Source organism: Labeo rohita, chromosome 24 (assembly GCF_022985175.1).
Source record: "Labeo rohita strain BAU-BD-2019 chromosome 24, IGBB_LRoh.1.0, whole genome shotgun sequence".
NCBI classification, from domain to species: Eukaryota; Metazoa; Chordata; class Actinopteri; order Cypriniformes; family Cyprinidae; genus Labeo; species Labeo rohita.
In genome coordinates, this window is record NC_066892.1 from 4099865 (window position 1) to 4114720 (window position 14856).

General features: G+C 31.8%; 1 protein-coding gene across 7 annotated transcripts in view; it reads right to left on the reverse strand.

Moving 5' to 3' along the window:
- The window catches only part of kcnc3b (potassium voltage-gated channel, Shaw-related subfamily, member 3b), a 73329-nt gene that overhangs the window by 20480 nt on the left and 37993 nt on the right, over positions 1-14856 (reverse strand). For 2 of the 7 annotated variants that reach the window (XM_051097815.1, XM_051097812.1), the window contains exons 3-5: positions 11060-12041; positions 9368-9556; positions 6011-6031 (exon numbers count right to left, since the gene is read on the reverse strand). In XM_051097815.1, coding sequence (XP_050953772.1) covers positions 6011-6031; positions 9368-9556; positions 11060-12041 — 1192 coding nt within the window. Of the gene's footprint in view, positions 1-4181; positions 4233-5377; positions 6032-9367; positions 9557-11059; positions 12042-14856 lie in introns of those variants that run through there. The other 5 variants (XM_051097814.1, XM_051097811.1, XM_051097816.1 and 2 more) reach the window with 3 other exon arrangements.

The window sequence follows — 14856 nt, forward strand, 5'->3', positions numbered from 1 at the left end:
TAGGTGGCCTGTAATGTTGGATATGTCCAAATGGGTTTCTAAATGACAAGTTGTGATATTTGCAGACAGGAAATGCACAGTCGCAATAGAAACACACACACATGCAACATTAACAACTAAACATAAATTAACAACATAGACATGGAAGGAGTGTGTGTGTGTGATATGAAATGAGTTGAGTGATATAGTGAGAAGGCCTTTGTCATTTTAGTTTATGAAGTATTGATTAACAATTATGACTTGATATACTGATTTGAGAATTTTAAAATTTACTATGCAACATCATTATGCAAAATACAATTATTAACCTATTTTTTAATTATAAATATCCAGCAGGTCTAATTTTGACATGACATGCTTAATTGTCCCTCCAGTTATTTTATGTCTTAAGTATATTAAAAAAAAATTATAGTAACGAATTGTACCAGTTGAATTGAACCAAATCGTGACTAAAATTCACACTTCATGATGCATTGCATCATTTAGAAAGGATCATAACTGAATCGAACCATCAGGGCAAATATTTACACCTCTATTTGTAAAGCATAACCGCTTCACTATATACAGACTAAATTTAGACCTTCATGCTGTTGCCTTGACGGAACTAGAGCACACCTGTTTAGTTTTGAAAAATGTCCTGTTCTCGAGGCATCTCTCATACAGGCTCTCACTTTGACCTTGTAATGCCAAATTAGGTTACAATTTGTGTGTATAAAATGGAAATATCAATAAACTGAGAGAGAGTTTTGTGAAAGACACTTGTGCTTTACACCTTCTTAAAAACTGACAACAGTTTAAGGTGCTTTAATTAATATTAAAATATAAATAAATCAATAAAAGGGGTCATATTACATCTTTTTTATGTTATAAATATTTTTTTTGCAACATTTTGTGTTTTTTAGATACAATAACTGTCAAGTTCAATAGCAATTTGCTAGATTGATTAAAATATGTATGAAAATAAATACATTAATTAATAAATATAATAATAATTAACAATAAAAATAAATAAAGAATGAGACCATTTTTTAAAAATAAGTTTGTAATCATTTTACATACAACAAAAATGCATGGTGATTGCTGTTTTTTTCTGGATTTTTAAAATGTTAAAATAATAATACAGTATTACAAATAAATGAACAAATAAATAAATATAGAACATTAAGTCTTAATAAATAAATAATAAATAAATAGTATTAATAATAATACAATAAAAAAAGTTTTAAAAAACATTAAAAACAATACTAAAATATGTTTTAAAATTAAGTTACAAATGCTCTTGTATTAAAATATATTATACTAAAACTCTTATCACAAAATATTCTTAAATATTAGACTTTTTATTTGATATGACCCCTTTATAATCAAAACATTTTATATTTTTTATAAATAATATATATATTCGATTTTTTAAAGTTAAAAAAAAATACAATTAAATGTAACTTTTATCTCAAAAGATTAAGGAATATGTAATTCATTATGATTTTATGTATTAATTATTTTTGTGAACTTTTGTAATAATTTTAAAATAAAAATGCATTGCTGATGTTTTTTCAGTATTTATTAAAATTTAAAATAATAATACAATATTACAAATAACTGAACAAATAATTAAACATAGAACATCAACTCTTAATAAATACATAATAATTAAATAATATTAATAATAAAATAAAGTAAAAAACATTAAAAACAATACTAACATTTTTAAAAAATATTAAATAAAATAAAAAGGTTCTTATATTAAAATATATAATACATTAATATACAAAATATATAACTTATGTATATTAAAACTGTTTTATCATAAAAGATTTAAGAATATTTGATCATTCTATTTGATATGACCCCTTTACAATCAATATATGAGGTGTTTTATATTCGTTTCTAGTGTCAAATAAAAATAACAAACTAATGTAGTTGCTCAACAGTGAAACTATTGATGTTTGGCCAGAAAAAGGGGCACTGATGAACTTCAACCAATTAAACACACACGAAAATTGACCAGTTCGAACACACACATAAGACCATAAACATACAAGACAAACAAGAGGATATGTAGGAAGACAACAGAAGATAGAGAGACAGAGAAGAGAGAAAGAGAACTCACAATGGCTTACAGAGATCCTTCACAGAGACTTCAGAAGTCTGATACTGACTTTGACTCTGAGCAAATAGCCTCATGCAAACAGCATTAGAGCAGGGCAGGTCGGTGCACACACACACTCACACACACACTTCTCTAAGAACAGTGAATAGCATTTAGGGATTATATTGCACAGGAAGAGATCGCTTTAACACCCAGAGCAATATGTGTGCGTGCGTCTGAAGGTTTTCACAGATGGCAAGTGAAAACAGGAGTATATTTAGATCTTAAATCGACTCCCGTTGGCACAGTGAGCATCACACACAGCGTACGCTCGCTGTATCGTGCCCAATTAACAGTCTAATGTCCGTTCAATGAGGCACTACGGCTCTGTTCCAAACCCTAGCTGTCAAACCTTAGCTACATAGGCTACAAGCTTCTAAGGCAGCATCCTAGCTGAAATGGAACCTCATACTGTAAGTGACTGATCTGAATGCTCTCCATGGCCACTAACTTTGTTAATGGTTACTCACACGGCACACAAATAGGAGACTCGACGGATGTGTGCAGCTGATTTCCAGTGAAGACTTACATTAGCAGTTGCACAAATAATGCTCAAATAATGGGCAAAAAAGTGCATTACAAATAGATAAACCAATTTCTGCTCAACTTCTTGGAAGAAAATCACAATGCGTTATGTGATTATGTTTTTCATTAGAGCCGTTAGCTTTTAAAAAAGTTTTAAAAAAGTTTTAAAAAATATATAAAGTCTCAAGATTAAAATGAACTTTAATATCAAAATATTTAGAAATATTTGACTCATAATAATATGAATAAATGTTTTGGAACAAGAAATAAAGATTTTTTTCTAATGAAATTCAATGAAAATGTTGATCACTGACTATCGAGTTCAGCTGAAATTTAGCTTGATTTTTCACAATCAAAATTAAAATTTGAAACAAAATAAATAAATAAATAAATAAATAAATAAACAAAGCTTTTGTGAAGTATAAAATTCCTAAAACTAAAATAAAAAAAATAAATATATAAATATATATAAAAAATTATAAATAATATAGTAATAAATGTTTAAAAAAATAATAATACATTTTAAATAAATGCTAAAAATAATAATGTTAAAAAAATCAAAAAGAAATATTTGATTCATTATAATATGTATAAATGTTTTTTGGAACAAGAAATAAAGTAGTTTTTTGATGACATTCAGTAAAATTTAAAAATAGAATTTGAAACTAAATAAATAAATAAACAAACAAAATTTTACATACAATAAGCTTTTGTGAAGCATAAAAAATTCCTAAAACTAAAACTGAAATAAAAATAAATTAAAGACAGAAATATATAAAAAAAATTAAATAAAAAAAAAATCAAATGGAAATATTTGATTCATTATAATATGTTTTTTTTTGTTTTGGAATTAGAAATACATTTTTTTTTACATACAATGAAAGTACATGCTGATTGCTGACTGTCAAATTCAACTGAAATTTTGCTAGATTTTTTACAACAAAATATATGAAAAAAAAATAGAATAAGCTTTTGTGAAGTAAATAAATACAAATTAAAGCTAAATCGAAATATAAAAAAATGTTTTGTTTTTTTTTTTCGTTAAAAAATGTGTTTTTTTAAATAAATAAAATAATATAAAAATGTCATAAATGTAACTTCATAAAAACAGATTTAGGGATATTTATTTTCTAAATAATTTACCTTATAATCAGAGAATATGACCGGTTTCAGTTTAATGTCTGATTCCAGATAAAAATGTGAAACTGTGAATCTATTGCAGCTGTTTTATATGCTCTATACGATAGTATATGTAAATGTTTGCTCACTAGGTTTTGTAACGGAGCCTGGATATGTATAATAAGTTTTTTTAGCCATATAGCAGAACTCACACATACACATATCCTCAACAGACACTGGATGTTCATAACCTTATTTCTGTGTCTATAGGTGCTCTGGATGTTAAAGTGATAGAGCGCGACTGCCGTCCAGGAGATGTTGCCTTGCTGAAGCCCAGGATAAGTGCCAGGGGAACGTGGGCTCAGGTTTTACCACGGTTCGTTCTTACCTTCTCAATGTCAGTCTGTCTGTGAGTCTGTCCAAATATCCCAGTGTCTGTCTGTCAACCAGTCAGTCAGACGTCAGTTACACAGCACACACACACCTCAAAAACAAGAGCTAACACACACAGACTGTCCCACACATGTAGGAGTTTCCGGCTACGCTAGGAACTGAAGCAGGTTGAGGTCGTATGAGCAGATTCATAGGACTGTGCCACACATAAACACTCTTTTTCTCCATCCGTCTTTGGTTTTTTCCCACCCTTTGGCTTTCTAAAAGCTTCAAAGTGTTGCTATTTGCAGCACAAAAACACTTTCAAAATATTTAGGCCTACATTTAAGATTTATGTATTTGAATTGCAGCTACATTTCCATCCAGTTGTTAACAGAAACTAATAAACTTAATGTGATACGTATTTGTGACCCTGGACCACAAAACCAGTCATTAGAAGCATGGGTATATTTGTGGCAACAGCCAACAATACATTGTATGGGTCAAAATGATTGATTTTTCTTTTATGACAAAAATCATTAGGATATTAAGTAAAGATCATGTTCCATGAAGATATTTTGTACATTTCCTACCATAAATATATCAAAACTTAATTTATGATTAGTAATATGCATTGCCAAGAACTTCATTTGGACAACTTTAATGGATCACATTTGTCAGTCATTAATGAAACAGGTAAGATTTCTGTAATTTCAGTACTAATAAACTGAATGTGTTTTAAAAACACATTAAATTTAACTAATTGAATATGACTAGTTCCACAGCTAGCCATACTGTATTTTAACCATGTTTTATTTCCTTTAATTAAATAAAAGTAATTGTTTTCACAATAAATTGATTTTTAAAAATTAAATAAAATCATTATTGTATAAATAAACCAAATCAGTGTTATTTTAGTATCGTTCAAAGTTTTAGTCATTTTATTTTGCTTAGTAATTTAGTATTACATTTTTATTTATAAACTGTAATGAATGCAGCTTGAGTTACTTTATTACTTTGAGGTTTTTTTTAAAAACATTTCTGTATAGGTTTTTTTTTTTTTTTCATTTTCATTTTTTTAGTTTTAGTTATTTTAGTACTTCAAGTTAAAATAAATGTTATTTCTTTTAGTCATTTTTATTACTTTTTGATTTTTTAAAAATGTCTATAGATTTTATTAATTTTTATGTATTAATTTTAGTTTATGTAAATTGTGCATTTGATAAGTTTTTTATATTTTATTTAAGTTAACATTTATTTTATTTCAAGTAACAATTTTTGTTTTGATTTTAGTTCTAGTTAATAACATCCTCAAATGAAACAGATTCAAAATATTTCATTTATGTGTGACAAATATGCATCACATTACATTTATTAGTATGTTTAAAACTGTGAAATCCAAATGGATGGATATTTAATATGCAGTTCAAATACACAAGTCTTAAATTTGGGCCTAAGTATTTTTTGGAGTGAACGCTGTGTTTGCAGCATGGCACAGAACTGAGAACTCCCACTCATTTGAATTCATCTTGACCTCTATCAACCCCTGACCTTTAACCCTGGGGTGACTCGACTTGGCACAGCGAACACCTAAACAACATTTGAGTCTGTGTTTCTATGTGTGTGTGTGTGTAGTTGTTGCCTCGGTGCGCACGTGTGCACGTCCTCCATCGCGCCAGGGTTAAAGGTCACCGGTGGAGTGAGGGAAACACATTGAAAACACAATAAGCGACGTCACGTCACAACAAACACAACACACGCGCGCACGCACGCGCACACACAGCGAGGAGGAGGACGGGGGAAGACAGTAGAACAGTGAGAGAATATATGAAGAAGCCAACATACAAACGCGGGATATGACACAACCTGAAGAAAAAGACAATACAGAGCGTGTGAGATCCCACTGAAAACACACTCTCACACACACACACACACACTGCAGCAGCTGCAGTTTCATTTGTAATTGCAGTGGATCTCATATGACATTAAAAACAGTCTTTGTTACACAAACTCTACAGTGTCCAACTTTGTCCTATATACATGTAATACTCATTACAGAGTATGAGGTTAGTGTAACAGACCAGAATACGTCCGAGTAAAGATTGGGTTTCTGCTCTCTTCATGAGACGGTACATTTATACAACACTTTAAAGCATCTTCAAACATTCCAGGTTATTTCAACCTAATAATTTTGTCTTTTTTAGTCATACAGGAACAGTAGAAACCTAGCGTGCAACTAACTGCTGTCATTTATTGGTCAATACTGAGCATTTAATTAGTGCTCAATTAGTACAAAAGTGAAAAGGTACGCTATTGTACCTTACCTACACCGAAACATTACATATTAGTACCTTAAAGTACATTTTAGTACTTTGAAAGTACATACTGGTACCTTAAAGATACATATTGGTACCTTAAAGGTACATATTAGTACTTTAAAAGTACTTATTTGTACCTTTTCACTTTGTACCGCCCCAGCGACAGAACTGTACCTTTTTTTCTGACAGTGTAAATGATTTTTACCCTATTTTGATGAACTGTTAATTTAATCAAACTGTATAACGTAATCTTTAGCTAATTTAAATATCTGTTTTTCGTATTATACATTATCAGTTGCCTGATGACAGAGGATTCTTCTCGATCTGAATTTCCTCAAAAGGACGATTTAGAAGTTAAAAATAACCTGGAATATTTCATTGAATATATTTAATCGCTTAGTCGCCTGTCCTCTTTACAGGGTGTCAGACAAATGCACTTTCAGAGTGAGATTTGTGCCGTCTCACTGTATTTGTGCTGAGTTTTCTCCATGTCTGGTGTTAAACTGGGTGATAAATTCTCCCCGGTGCACAGACATTTTTGTCATTGACTGTCCAGAGCGGGACAGTCAGCAGTTTAAGAGGCGCAAAAACATAAAAGAGCAAATGCGTCTGTCAGAGAGCGTGTGAAACCCAAACTTAAACTCATATTCAGCAGCATTATACAACATTCGATTCATTTCCTTCAACAGATGAAACTAATGACAATTCGTTAGGACAACAACACAACATCAACACAAAAAATTACACCTATTAACAATGACACACCCATGCAGGTGTAATTGTGCTTGTGTTTGTGTTTGGTTTCTGTATCTATGTTTCTATTTCTGTGATTGTTTTTTACCTCTGTTTACTACGGTTTGATCCATACCGAAGCATTAAAGTCCATTCGTCTGTAAGGGGAGGATCACAGACTGATCTCGGGTTGTGTTGAAAAAAGGGCAACCGGGGATAACAAGGGTTCATTTGATGTGCATTTTTATGGGTGGAGAGGAGATTTTTGTGGCTGTTGGAGGTGACAGTACAGGGTCACGAAGTTTTGTGGGATGTTGAGTGTAACAGAAGGTTTGTCACTGAAAATGAAGATGATTTGGATCAAGGAAAATGCAGTGCAAGAAAGAGAGAATTAAATTATATAGAAGGTAAAATAAGAATAGTGCATGTGAGGTAAGAAACGCAGGAGAAGTTGAGTAAAATAGACATGCAAAGAACCATCAAACATAAATAGAGGAAAAAAAAGATAAAAAGAGAAGAGGAAAAAGAAAAAGATTAAAAGAAAGATTCTCCAGATATCAGTGTGTTTTTAAGGATGCTTTCACACTTGAATTCCAAAATAACCAAATTTAGATTTCTTGATGTGAGGCTAAAAATAATCCAGTTCACTTTGTATTCACATTGTTTCTGACCTAAAAAGCAGGTTTGGATCTTATTTTGACCCATTTTACTGTTCATTAATTAGTGTTAACTCAACCAGTGGTCTAAGTTTGAGGCACAACTATCAATGTTTTTGTAATTTCATTTGGAGCTGGAATTGGTTTAGATATTACGCACTTCTCAATTAAATTGAATTTATTTATTGAAAAATAAAACATTCTGTGATAATTTCCTCAAATTGATACACCAACAGGTGGTCAGTAAATGCTCAAGCCTTAATTTTTGAGTTCATGTGTGCAATTTTATTTATTTTTTTAATTTGTTTTTTAATTATTTTTTAAAATGATTAGTAATTCATTATTAAAATTAATTATTTTATAATTATTTATTTTCTCATATGTTTGCATATTGTTTTTGTTTATTAAATAATAATTTATTTTATTATAATCTGCATTAAAATAGCATATTTTGCTCATGTCCCATACCTGAAACTATGGAGCTAAAATGTGACCCTGGACCACAAAAATTATGGTAAATTTTATTTTATCATACATAAAGCTAAATAAATGAGCTTTCCACTGATTTATGGTTTGTTAGGATAGGACAATGTTTGGCCGAGATACAACTATTTGAAAATCTGGAATCTGAGGTTGCAAAAAAATCTAAATATTGAGAAAAATCGCCTTTAAAGTTGTCCAAATGAAGATCTTGGCAATGCATATTGCTAATCAAAAGTGAAGTTTTGATATATCTACGGTAGGACATTTACAAAATATCTTCACGGAACATGATCTTTACTTAATATTCTAATGATTTTTAACCCATACAATGTTTTTTTTGGCTATTGCTACAAATATACCTGTGCTACTTAGAACTGGGTTTGTGGTACAAGGTCACAAATAGTCTTAAAATTAATTAATTACAATATATCATACACAAAGCTTAATTACGTACTCCAAAAAGTTATATATATTTGCAAACAACAGTTCATTACTTAGTATTTTAGTCTTGTGTTAAATTACAAATGTCTAAACATGCCTAAACCAAAAAACATTTCCATTAAAAGTCTGCGAATAAAGTTGCATATATAAGCATATCTGACTTTGAAAATGTCAAGATATTATACAGATTAATATCATGTTTTCTGCTTTTGAAACTGTGTATTGTAAAAAGCACTATATAAATAAAACTGACTTGACTTGACATGCAAGCCGGACTTCTTGTAAATGCTCTCAGCCCCCTGAAACCAACCAAGTGTGAAAACACCCTGAGATGTTTAGTGGTTATGTAATCTGTATTTTTGGAGAGATGGGCATGAGAAAAATGGCATGAGATGGGCATGTAAAACTTGTTGTCGGGAGGTTGTTAAGGGATGATTGTGTGTGCAACTAGATCTTTAAGATCTAACACGTCTATCACAGAGACCGGGACTGGGCCGAGACTGATGTTCCCTTCACTGCATGACTGTGTGAATTTGTGTGTGTAACCCACGTGCAAAAGCACTAAAACGTACCTTTCCGCACATTCCCATCAGTGGGTCGAAACTCTCGCGTGTTGAGGAGGAAGCAGGCTCTGTCCTGCTGGTACCGTTCTTGTGTTCGGCCCACTGGGCTGCGCTCGTCTGGACTAAGAACCTGATCGATTGTTGGACAGTCCTCGTTTGCTAGAGCGGCGCTGGCTGCGTCACCGTTCTGCTTCGAGTCTGAGGAGAGACGTGAATGAACAGAGAGACAGACAAGTTAAGAAAAATAACATGCAAGACAAGGTTTATGCATTGCCCTTTTTCTGTTCTGTGCCATTTAGAATGAATGTAGAACTTACAGTGACTCTATAGAACTATTAGAGACTTCCAGGTTTAAAAAACAATGAATAAATGATAAGAGACATTAGCAGGAAGACCAGTGCAAACACACTTAAAAACACATTCTGTTGTACAGTATAAGGACAGTTTCCCACACATCTTCAGATATCTTTATTGGCTGTGACTTTTCATGTGATTTTGTTGTGTATTTTAATTAAATGTAATTTTAATTGAGTTGAAGTTTTATTTTTTTAAAGGATTCAATTCACTGAATTATCCCCAAAAAAGCTTTAAATAGCTATTAAAAATCTGAATATCTAAATCATTCAAATTCAAATTATTCAAAAATAGCTATAGTATACATTTAAATAAATAATATAAATAAATTATATATATATATATATATATATATATTATATATATATTATAATATTATATATATATCATATATATTATAATAATAAAAAATAATAAAATTAGATATATAATAAATAAAATATACACACAATATTTTTTCACTTGAATTAAAATAACCACGCTAAAAAACGATCAATAAAATACAATTAAATGTATACAAATTTAAATATAATATATTTATATTATATATAGTATATATATTTATTCCTGTGATAAAAGCTGAATTTTCAGCATCGTTACTCCAGTCTTCAGTGTCACATTATCCTTCAGAAATATTTCTGTATGCTGATTGCTGTTCAAGAAACATATTATCAATATTTAAAACAGTTGAATACATTTTTTTCTTCGATCTTTGATAAATAGAAAGATCCAAAGATCAGCATTTATCTGAAATAAAAAGCTTTTTAATTATACACTATCTTGGAGCTTGGAGCCAGTATATATATATATATATATATATATATATATATATATATATTGGAGGGGAAAGAAATTATAGAAGTTACCATTACCATTACCAAGGATGCTTTAAATTGATCAAAAGTGATGATAAAGACATTTATAGTTTTACAAAATATTTCTGTTTCAAACAGAATGCTGTTCTTTTTAACTTTCTATTCAAAGAAACCTAAAAAAAATCTATTCAGCTGTTTTCAACATAATAATAATAAAAATGATTTTTTGTTTTTTGAGCAGCAAATCAGAATATTAGAATGATTTCTGAAGTAATGTTCCTAAAAAATCAGCTTTAAAATCACAGGAATAAATTATTTTTATTATAATTTTTTTTTATTTATAATTTTTAAAATATATTCAAATAAAAAACTGTTATTTTAAATAGTAAAAATATTTTAAACTTTTACTGTTTTTTGCTGTACTTTGGATCAAATAAATGCATGCTTGTTGAGCAGATGAGACTTTTTTAAAAAAATATCCAAAACTTTACAGAATCCACCAAGACTTGAGCACATTTGTTCAGTCTCTCACCTCTGTTAATCTCTATGATCTCCTCCTGAGCAAGAGGACAGTCCCCTGTCAGCCCGCTTGAGCCCAGCACGCCGCCCAGCACGTTACCCAGGATTCTCTGGGGCGAGGCCGTCGCCATGGCAAGGGCATCCGGCTTGCAGTAATTGGGTGAGCCGGGTTGTGGGGCTCGTGGGATGTGTTTGTTCTTCTTTTTAGGCAGCTTTTGCTTGGCCATGGCCAGAGAGTAATACATGCCGAAGTTGTTAACAATGACGGGCACAGGCATGGCAATAGTCAGCACACCCGCGAGGGCACACAGCGCCCCCACCAGCATGCCCGACCATGTCTCCGGATACATATCTCCATAGCCTAAGGTGGTCATGGTCACCACGGCCCACCAGAAACCAATGGGGATGTTCTTGAAGGTGGTGTGCGCGCTCGCCGTAGGGTCGTCCGGACTGGCTCCTATCCTCTCGGCGTAGTAAATCATGGTGGCGAAGATGAGGACGCCGAGGGCGAGGAAAATGATGAGCAGGAGGAACTCGTTGGTACTTGCGCGAAGTGTGTGCCCAAGAACGCGCAAGCCCACGAAGTGGCGCGTCAGCTTGAAGATACGCAAGATTCGGACGAACCGCACCACTCGCAGGAAGCCCAACACGTCTTTTGCTGCTTTGGAGGAGAGTCCGCTCAGACTGACCTCCAGGTAGAAAGGCAGGATCGCCACGAAGTCGATGATGTTCAGCGCGTTCTTGAAGAACTCCACCTTGTTGGGACAGAAGACGATGCGCGTGAACACCTCGATGGTGAACCAGATTACGCACACTCCCTCCACGTACGTCAGCCAGCTGTCCGTCACAACCTCATACACGATCTCCTCTCTCGTCACGTTCCCCTCCGTAATGTTCTCTGTTTTGTTGTAGATGGTGTTGAACGCTTCGTGCGTCTCCATGCAGAAGGTGGAAATGGAGATGAGGATGAACAGAAGGGATCCGAACGCCACATACTGAAAACAGAGAAAGAAAAAGAGAGTTCAGCAGGGGTAACTAAAACAAATTTGTCAAATATTATCTGTTTGTGAAGTTTGCACAAGTGAAAACATTGTTTTTCATGCATTGGTCAGTTTTGACATTTTGGGCTATTTGGCTTTTCATAACATATTGTTTCAGATTAGTGGAAAGAAAACAGCAAAAAATAATCTTTAAGTCTTTATTTTATTGGCCTACTGTATCTATTTGCCTCTATAGATTTAAATTACAATATGTGTTTTTCTGTAAATTAGTTTATACCTTCATTTCTGTATCACGTACATACACCAGACTTTAACGTTTTACTCCTATCTATATTCTGAAATATATTCTATATTTTTACAGAAGGGTTTGTTCATTTACCATTCACCTGAATTTTCACAACATTTTCCCCCAGTCCTAGACTAAAATGTAAGTCTGAGCTGTTTCAGTTGAAAGAAGCTTACACTGACTGATCTTAAAATATATCAGTGCCTTTGTTTTGTCTCAAGATGCACGCCAGTAATGTTTTTTCCTAAGGCACATTTATAAAAATTACTTAAATGTCCTGTTTGACCTAAGCCATGTCTGTGTAAAAAAAGGGATTTTTTTTTTCTTGGCTATTGAAATTTTTTGAGATTTTGGGCTGTTTAGCTTTTATAATTTGTTGTTTCAGACTAGTGGAAAGAAAATCTCAAAAATATTCTTTAAGTGTTTATTTTATTGCAGTTCTGTATCTATTCTCACCTGTACGTTTCAATTAAAATACTTATCTTTAAAGCTCATTTTCTGTAAATGAGTTTTATCTTCACTTCAGTAGCACTTACATACACCAAACTTTACAGTGTTATATTCTGAAGATTTTTACAGAAGGGTTTGTTCAGTTATCATTTGCCTGAATTTTTACAACATTTTATCCCTACATTTGTTTTTCTTTTTGGCTGTTGACAGTATTTGAGATTGAAAGAAAGAAAACCTCAAAAATATTCTTTAGATGTTTATTTTATTGCACTACTGTATGCATTTGCATCTGTAGATTTTTAAACATATGTTTAAAGGTGTTTTTTTTTCTAAATGAGTTTATCTCCACTTTAGTAGCACTTACATGCACCAAACTTTACAGTTTTATTCCTGTCTATATTTTGATGGATTTTATGGCTGATGACAGTATTTTCCAATTTATGCAGTGATAAAAAGAGATATTCAAAATCCCCTCAGTAAAAACCTTAAATAATAATATGTTAACAAAATGAAAGAAGATTTTTTAACCTGGCTTTATCCAATGTTCAGATTTATTTCCTGGAAATGTATGCAAACGAGAGCATATTTAATTACCTAATGCCTCGTTTACGTTACGTATTTAAACATAATATTTCTGAAAACTTATATAAGTATTTTTTAATTCTTAATAAAATGAATCAATCAACTGGGAAAGTATGATGATAGTATGGTGATTATTTACCTTATTCACTAGGATTGCTATGCCTTAACTGAATACATTATGTTAACTAACTACATATATTATAGCTGTACTGACTCATCTCTGATTGATAATAGAAAACTTCCTAATTGTAACACTAAAACAAGCATTTTTGTACAGATGCTTTGAAACAATATGTATTATGAAAGCGCTATACAAATAAACTTGAACTGAATTAACAATCATGCATTGTTCCGGTAAGCTGATGCTTTCATCCAAAGGAACTTACGGTACACTTATTACAGACACGATCCCTCCGGAGTAACCTGAAGTTAAGTGCCCTGCTCAAGGACACTATGCTAATAGCTAATGAACCAAAAACCAGCATCCGGAAGTTTTCAGCCCTAAGCTTTAACCACTACACCAATCCAGCAGGACGTAAACCCACAACCTTGCTTCATTTAGAGATATCCATTGTGCTGGAACCCACGTTATGCATTATATATTATTATATAACATGTACATTTATGCATTAGGTAGACACTAGTGGTATTGTAGTATTAGTGTTTATTAACATTTTGATTTAGCTTGTTTTTATATATTTTGATAGTTTTTATTTTAGGTTTAAACTAGGAATAAATTAAAAGCACATTCTGGTAAGTGGATACAATCCTCAGTCTCCAGTCAGATGAAACAATTTATAAATCGCCTTTGGAAAATTTGAAGTTATATGCTGCCTCTCTACTGTACTGTATATTGACTAATGCATAACTAAGAGTTTGCCGTTCAATGATGTTTATTAAGGGCTCTGTCCTTGACATCATTTTATTTCCTCTAGACATTGATTACTATGTATACGAGATCAGTTTTCATAGCCATGATGACTATACATAGCTTCATATATCTGTAAAATCACATGCAGCTGAAAGACCTATTTGTCCAGCACTGAGCTCAGGTAAAACAATATGTTTCTGTAAACAGATACATGCAGTATCATAGCTTCACATACAGATGTAAGGAAGTAAACTGCAGATACTTTGATCAATGCAGTTCAATTAAAAATTAACCAAAAAATAACTTGACAGAGAAAGAAACGATGGAAAGAGGGTTATATACCAAATAAAACTTTAAACTGTTTTTAAAGATAAAATATTAGTCTTGTTTTATAACATCACACTTAAGTGCATAAACAGGGGTTAACTTCAAATAATTATGAATAGGATAATATCAACATTTTAAATGATGGGTAAAAAAATCTTCATGCAATTGAACTGTCAATTTCTCACTGAACCTTTGCAAAAAGCTAAAATAAATAAGCTGAAGTACTAAAATTGCTAAAACTAAAACTGAAAAAGCTAAACAGAAAGTTACGTACAAAAGTACATTACAAAATA